General features: G+C 42.2%; 1 protein-coding gene across 1 annotated transcript; it reads right to left on the bottom strand.

The window, feature by feature from the left end:
• Positions 1-5328: 5328 nt before the first annotated feature.
• LOC138885978 (uncharacterized) lies at positions 5329-6424 on the bottom strand. The gene is made up of 2 exons (XM_070166996.1): positions 5851-6424; positions 5329-5681 (listed from the first exon to the last, which is right to left on the bottom strand). Exons 1-2 carry the CDS (start codon positions 6422-6424, stop codon positions 5329-5331), a joined length of 927 nt encoding a protein of 308 aa, XP_070023097.1.
• Between the last annotated feature and the right edge of the window lie 1518 nt (positions 6425-7942).

Raw genomic sequence — 7942 nt, forward strand, 5'->3', positions numbered from 1 at the left:
TTTCAACTTTGAACTTATGCATGTTTCACTCCTTTTTGAGATGGTTATGACTTCCTTATCGTGTTTTGACCAAACACTGCAAACAAGCACACTAAATTAGCTTTTGGGAATACTTGCACGTACTTTTAATCCAAAACCTAAGCAAAAAAAAGCATAAAATAGGCTAGAATCCCTAGCTATTAACTCCCCCAAACTTAAGCTTTGCTTGTCCTCAAGCAAACAAAGTAATTCCCACCTCCTCAAAATAAAAGAAAGGAAAATTCCAGCTGTCCTAAAGTAACCTCATCAAGAATCAATTGGGACTAATAATTACCCGCAACTCAAATGCATTATTAACAATACTCAACCTTTTTAGCACCATGGCTTTAGTGCGACACAAAAGCATCAAGAGTTGACTCAACTCTTCAAGGAAATTCTTTCTACTATATTGGCCGTTGTGGAACCCAAACTCATACTTCTCGACTCTCTATATGCAAACCTTACTTTTAGATTGTAGCACTCAGAACGAGGATTGTGTAAAACACACTCATCTCTCTCAAAGGAAGGTCACAAGTCCGGCTCTAAGTACCACAAGCTTGCCCCTCATGTGAGTCACCACTAATGTACGCTCACTCAACTCAATATCATATAGGGTTTTTGCGGAAATGTAATAAAGGCTTTTGGTTCAGGGTAGAATATATTGGTCTATGAAGGTTTCATCTTTCCTTAAGCACTTCATTTGCTTCATTTTGGCTCACATTTTCTTGACTCTTTGAGTCATTTACTTCTTCCTTAGGGGCTAGAGAGACACACTGTCACTCTTTCTTGCTCATTTCAATCCTTTTTCTCTTTTCTAATCTTTCCAAGCCTTTCATCTTTGCTTTTATTGAATCCCTTCTTTTTTTCCGCATTGTTCGCTATCTTTTTGACTTTTTAGCTTTTCTTTCTTTTTCTTTTTGCATCCCTTTTCTTCCTTTTTGTACCTTTTATCACTTTTGCATTCCTCGTCTCTCCACTCAAACTTATATTTTTGCCTTGTGCTAAAGAAAGATCGGGTGCCAAGAGAGGATCATTTTAGAATGGATAAAGGTGTGTATCATGGTTATTGAAAGAACAAGGGGTATGGCGCAACGAGGTTGACTAGGGATATCATTCTTGGTGAACTATGGATGTTTTTAAGTCTCAATTTGGATCAAAGAGAGCCTATAATCACTTCTCAAGTCGAGCTACATTTAGGATTTTGCCTAGATAAACATTCAGGGCAAGTTCTAGACTTATTAGCATGGGACTTGAACTTGCAAATTAAAACCTCACCACACAAGCTATAGGATTGCAAAAGAGACAGAGTCGATGGCCCACAACAACCTTAGCTGAGATTTGAGCAACACAAATGGTTTCGAGAAACCACTCGATGATTGTTTAGTTAACACAAAAGTCTCAAGGTCACAACTATCACCATCCTATACACACCAATTTGTTTTTAACCATAAGGTCAAAGGTAAATGTGTTAGGCCCAAGTGAAGCTTTGCCTGAGGCACTATTGTTCACTAGCTACTATTTACACAAAAATGAAAAGAAAACAGGCTCAAACCTTTAAGAAGGTTGTCATACCATCCATCATCGGGAAGAACCATCCGGTTCAGACAAACTCCACCTTTGGAAAGAACCGTGGCATTAAGAAAACCAAAGGCTTATTGATTCTGAAAACTTGTAAAAATAAGAAGCTACAACTGAAAAAGAGGCTACTAAATAAAATAAGAAGCTATGATATTAAGGAAAATTGCAAAAGAAGTTATGAAGTAAAATACAGAAAGTAAACTGAATATGTACAATAAGGGATTTATATGAATATACATAAGGGGAATGAATATATACATGAGAAATAACTTTATATACAAACCGAGATTGAAAAATAACGAGAAGTGATATAAATGGTAAAGTTATATACATACCAAAAATGAAAAATAACAATAAAAGAAAAATAAGTGTCATATTTACATCCCAGTATCACAAATCAAAATAGGACCACCCCCCAAATAAGAACTAGCATTGTCCTCAATGCTAATAGAAAAAAATTAGATCAAGTAAGGGGTTAGAGAGTAAAGAAAACTCTGTATGGGTCCTCTGTCTACATGGGGTCCTGTGGCTGGGTCCCTGGATCACCTCCCTTCGGGTCCTGTAGCTGGCCTAAAGCACCTCCCTCGGGGTCCTCCAGCTGAATCTCCAAGTCATCAGCCTGAGGAATCACTCATCTCCTCCTAGGCTCGCCATCAGCCTTTTGCTCCGGTATCTTCTCTGTCTGAGCTGCTGGAATCTGGTCCTATCATAATAGCTCTAATGGTAGGTCGTCGGCTGACTTCATCTTCTCCACCTCCCCTCTCAATAGCGTCACGAACTCCTTTGAGGCCCGAGTCTTTTTCAACTTCTTCGTCTGCTTGCTCAGCTCCTTAATTGATTTTCCTTGAATTGCAAGAGCATCCATGATGAGCTTCTGGTTGTCCAGGAGCTTCTTCTGGTTTTCCGAAAGCTCCTTGAGAGATTCCTCTACTGAAGATGGCACCTGGGGTTGTGCGGGAACTGACTAGGCTGCCACTAAGCTGGATAGCACAGACAACTTTGATGTTGTTGCCTGCATCCAGTTGTTTATGCTGGAGAGAGTCTGGTTTAGCCTATATGCAGTCAAAGCGTATGTTGATGAGGAGGGCACTGAGGAAGGCAAGGAAGTAGATGGTCCGGGGCAGTATCCGGTATGGGAGTGGGAGGCTCAGAAGTAGTTACCACCACTGCTGGCTCTTCAGACTGGCCAGTAGAAGTAGTCGCTTTGCCTTTGGATTTGGGGTTTTTTGGACCCTGAAGGTTGTACCATGAGAAGGGCTTCTTGGGTTTCACCTTGATATCGAAATCCCTTTTCTCAAGCTTCTTATCCTCCAAGTACATGGTGAGGAAGTCCGGAAAGGGGTAGGATCTATCACCCTCATTGACCACTTTGGTGATCACCCTAGATATGATATTCCTGACATTGATCGGGAACCCCGGCAAGATAGCCGCCATTATAATCGCATGAGAAACTGGTATGTCACTGTCATGAGTAGTGAACTGGTCTGCTGCACACAAATGTCTCCCAACCTTTTGCCTCAAAGTTCAGGGTGTTCCTGTAGATAGGAACCCCCGCTGCCTACCAAGCTGGAGTAGTATCTGGGAGAGCTAGTAGTGATGCCAACCATGGGAGGCCTGCGTCATCCATTGCCACTTTCTCTAAGTACAGCGACTCATCTTCATCATTGAATTCGATATAATCATTCAGAGTCTTCCCATCAAACCTAATCTTCAGGTTTCGCACCTTAGTCACAAATGTGCCATTTTTTATGTGGGCGACATTGGCATAGAATTCCTTGACTAGGTGCTCATTAGCATCTGGAACCCTACTTGTGAAGTATTTCCACCCCACTCTTTCATCAAAATGCAGCTTCACATTGGGGTTATGGGACAGAAGATCCCTCTCAACAAACTGACGATCATGTATGAGTGACCTTTGAGGCCACCACTCCCTGAATTTGTGATATTCCTACTCACTGACAAACCTCTGCTGCCACACTTCCGGGTTTCTTGTCCTCTCCAAGCCTCCAGTCTAGGTATCCCCCCCCTCTCCCATCATCCGGTATCTCAGCATCTACATTAATGGGCTTCGATCTATGTGGGGAGGCAGTAGGAAAGGTTGATGCTAAAGACTCACTATTCTCCGCTGAGACATCAGATGACTCAGGAGAAGCTTGGGGTGTATCTCTCAGTCGAAATCTCTCCGGAAAGTCTGGTACATGTGTGGGCATAGAGTCACTCTCTCAGGCCTCCCGGGAGGGAACATACTCACTCCCCTCGGAGTGGGATACAGCTTTGTCTGTAGCTCTGATACTTTTGTGCATCTTTCCAATTGATTGCCAGACTGCTAGGGGCACCTTGATATTTCCTTGCCCCTACCCCGGGAGGACTCTGCGTTCCCATTTTGTTTGTCATTGCCACCTTTTGTTTTAGCCATTGTCTGCATACATAGTCAGTGAAATCTCGTTAGTATTGGGTTTAGAAGAAGCAGTAAAGAAAAGCAGATGGACAATTGACAATGGTGTGACAATGTTCAGAACCGTTGATAACGGATAAAAAGGTGTGGTCGCGGAATGAGTACCGCTGAGAGCGGAAAAGGGGCACGGCCGCGGAGGCATGGGGATCATACTACCAATCCTCTGATTCTATGGTCCTTCTGAGCACGAAATATTTGGCGCGGCCGAGGAAGTTGCACCGCTATCCACGAAAAACAACTACGGTCGCGGACCTATATTGATTACTTCTCTGAACTTGAGTACTGCTAACCACGAGAAATGCAGCACAGCCGCGTAAGGTGGGCCACTATCAGCGGAATTTTCCACCGCTGACCGCAGTTATCAAAAACTTGCCAAACTCATATTGCATATGAATGCTGACCGCAAAAATAGCACCGCGGCCGCGGAATTCAAAAACAAACTGAACAATTCCTAGGGTTTCTATTATTCTTGCCATTAGCGGATATCATCTACGCTCTTAACCCCAACTAGCTATTAAATAATCAACCCTAACTACTTAAGCCTAATGTAATTAACACTAATGAACCCTAGGTCAAAATTAAAAGAAAAGAAGAAGAAGAAGTAAAAACTAACAAATAAAAGAAAATCAAGTGCAAATTAAAGACTAATGAAGGAGTAAAATTACCAGTTATGTAATGAGTGATGAAAATAAACTTTAATCTTATGTTTGTGCATATTAGGGCTCAAATGAACAGTAGAATTTTAGCTTGAGAGTGAAAAGATAGAAAAGGGTAAAAGGTCTTATGACCTCCTATTTATAGAAAATATCTTGGGACCCACAGAACTCACCTGGCATGGCTGTGGAATATCACCGCAGTCTGCGTTGTTGACGAACATATGGGTTGGTTGATTGAAATTGCCGCTGAGAGCGGAAAATGGCACGCAGTTGTGGAAAGGCACCGCTGACCGCGAAAAATGTACCATAGACGTGGATGAAACTTTAGAGAAGTCTCATTTTGGACTTTTAATCCCGCATCCGCCACCAAATTATGCCTCCGCGAACTGGCCACCGCTGACCAAGGAAAATGGAGCGTTGTCAGCGGTCCAACTTCAGACTATGCCAAAAAATTTCTAGCTTAGTCTTGCAGAGCATCAAATATTCCTTTACACATCTCACAACTAGTTAGTCAAAAATAAATCCGACACTAAGAAGAAAATCAAAAAGAAGAAAAACACATGGGTTGCCTCCCAAGAAGCGCCTGATTTAACGTCGATGCACGATGCAGGTTACCATCAATCATTTGAGATGGATCATTGCCACCACGTGGCTATCATCAAACTTGCCAAGATAGTGCTTCACTCTATGCCCATTAACACTGAAGATTTCACCATTTTTATTTTTCAAATCAAGATCACCAAACAGAGTTACAAGCACCACCTCAAAAGATCCACTCCATTTTGACTTGAGCTTTTCAGGGAACAGTCGTAACCGGGAGTTGAATAATAGAACCAAGTCACCTTCCTTGAATTCCTTGCTACGGTCATACTTGTCATGTAAGTACTTAATCTTGTCCTTATATAAAGATGTGTTGGAATAGGCATGAAACCGGAACTCATCAAGCTCATTGAGTGTCTCCATCCAGAGATTTGCTGCAATATCTCATTCAAGATTTAACTTTCTAAAAGCCCACATGGCTTGTGATCTAACTCAACCGGTAGATGGCAAGCTTTCCTAAACACCAGCCGATATGGAAACATACCAATCGGAGTCTTGTAAGCAGTCCTTTAAGCCCACAAAGCATCATCCAGTTTCTTTGACCAGTCAGTCCTAATTGCATTGAGAGTCTTTGACAATATGCTCTTAATCTCCCTGTTGGAGACCTCAACTTGCCCACTAGCCTGAGGATGATAAGGGTTGAAACCTTGTGATCATACTTTGCAAGCAAAGTGTCAAATGCCTTATTGCAGAAATGAGAACCCCCATCACTGATGATTGCTCTAGGAGTGCCAAACCGAGTAAAGATATTCTTCTTAAGAAAAGCCACCACACTCTGGGCCTCGTTGTTGGGTAAATCCACGGCCTCAACCCATTTGGAAACATAGCCAACTGCCACCAGAATGTATGTGTTGCCACATGAACTCACAAAAGGTCCCATGAAGTAAATGCCCCACACGTCAAATATGTCAACCTCAAGAATAGTGGTGAGAGGAATTTCATCCTTCTTTGAAATTCCAACTGCTCTCTGACACTCATCACATCTCTTCACAAGCTCACACGCATCATTATACAATGTAGGCCAATAAAAACCACAGCTAAGCACCTTTGAAGTTGTCCTCGCCCTACCATGATGATCACCGTAGGGAGAGCAATGACAAGCATCCAGAATACTCATTTACTCCTCTTCCGGAACACATCTCCGGATCACACCATCATTACAAATTTTAAAAAAATAAGGCTTATCCCAGTAGTAGTCCAAGTTATCCTGTTTAAGCTTCTTCCTTTGGTTAGAAGACAACTCACATGGAACAATACCGGTCATAAGAAAGTTGACAACATCCGCGAACCAAAGCATTCTATTCACAAATACAGAGAGAAGTTGCTCATCACGGAATGAATCATTAATTCTGAGGCCATCACGGGGTCTCCCCTCCTCCTCCAAGCGGGACAAGTGGTCCACCACTTGGTTTTCACTCCATTTTCAATCAACAATCTCAAACTCTTGGAGCAATAGAACCCATCTCATCAACCGAGCCTTAGAATCCTTCTTTGTCATCAAGTAGCGGAGTGTTGCATGTTCAGTATGAACTATCACCGTATAATTAACCTGAGCATCATTCATTGTTTTGCTTGCATAATACATTGGGTGAAACATCTTATTTACTCTTCGACCTAAGACTGCTCCTATCGCAACATCACTTGCATCACACATGAGCTCAAAAGGTAAGCTCCAATTGGGTGCGGTGATAATGGGAGTGGTTGTCAATTTGTACTTGAGAAGTTCAAAAGCCTTCATACATTCATCATTAAACACGAACTTGGCAACCTTTTCCAATAATTTTCACAAAGGATTCACTACCTTATAAAAGTCTTTGATGAATCTTCAGTAGAACCCCGCATGCCCAAGAAAACTCCTAACCCCCTTGACTGAATGTAACGACCCGACTGGTCGTTTTGAGCAATTGCAACCGATTTAGTAGTTTAAGGTCTCGAGCAGCTTCACATTTTGTATATCAACTTGTGTGCATGGTTGGATTCAGTTTCCGGATGAATCAGAGTTGAACTGGAAGAAGGAACCTAGTTTTGGAAGTTTAAACTGTGAAAATTTGACCGGAATTGGACTTTTGAGTTAACATCCCCGGAATGGGTCGTGGGTGATCTCAACAGCTTTGTATAGTGATTTTGGTCTTAGGAGCGCATCCGGATTCGGATTTGGAGGTCCGTAGGGTACTTTGAGGTGTTTCGCGAAAGTTGAAAAAGTTGAAGTTTGGAAAAAGGAGAAGTTTGACCCATAGTTGACTTTTGTGATATTGGGGTGGAAATGCAATTCTGAGAGTTGGAACAGCTCTGTTATGTCATTTTGGACTTGTCTACAAAATTTGGCATCATTCCAGGTTGAATTGATAGGTTTTGGCATGCGTTTTGGAAGTTAGAAGGTTTGAAAGTTCTTAAGTTCGATTCTTGGTGTGTTTCGATGTTCCAGCATTGTTTGATGTGATTTGAGACCTCGAGCGAGTCCGTGTTAGGTTATATAACTTGTTTGTGTGTTTGGACGGGGTCCCAGGGGCCATTGGTGTGCTCCGGTTGGGCTACGGGTCATTTTCCCTTGTTTTTGAACTGTTGTTTACTGCTTCTCGTATCCTCTCGCGATCGCGAACAACCTGTCGCGTTCGTGAAGCTTTGTTGCTAACCA

The sequence above is a fragment of the Nicotiana sylvestris genome, chromosome 2 (genome assembly GCF_000393655.2).
Source record: "Nicotiana sylvestris chromosome 2, ASM39365v2, whole genome shotgun sequence".
Lineage (NCBI taxonomy): Eukaryota > Viridiplantae > Streptophyta > Magnoliopsida > Solanales > Solanaceae > Nicotiana > Nicotiana sylvestris.

Coding starts and splice junctions, on each gene's coding strand:
- LOC138885978 (XM_070166996.1), bottom strand. CDS start 6,424: ATGAGTATTCTGGATGCTTGTCATTGCTCTCCCTACGGTGATCATCAT. Junction 5,682..5,850: donor AATGCAATTAGGACTGACTG/GTCAAAGAAACT, acceptor GAGATATTGCAG/CAAATCTCTGGATGGAGACA.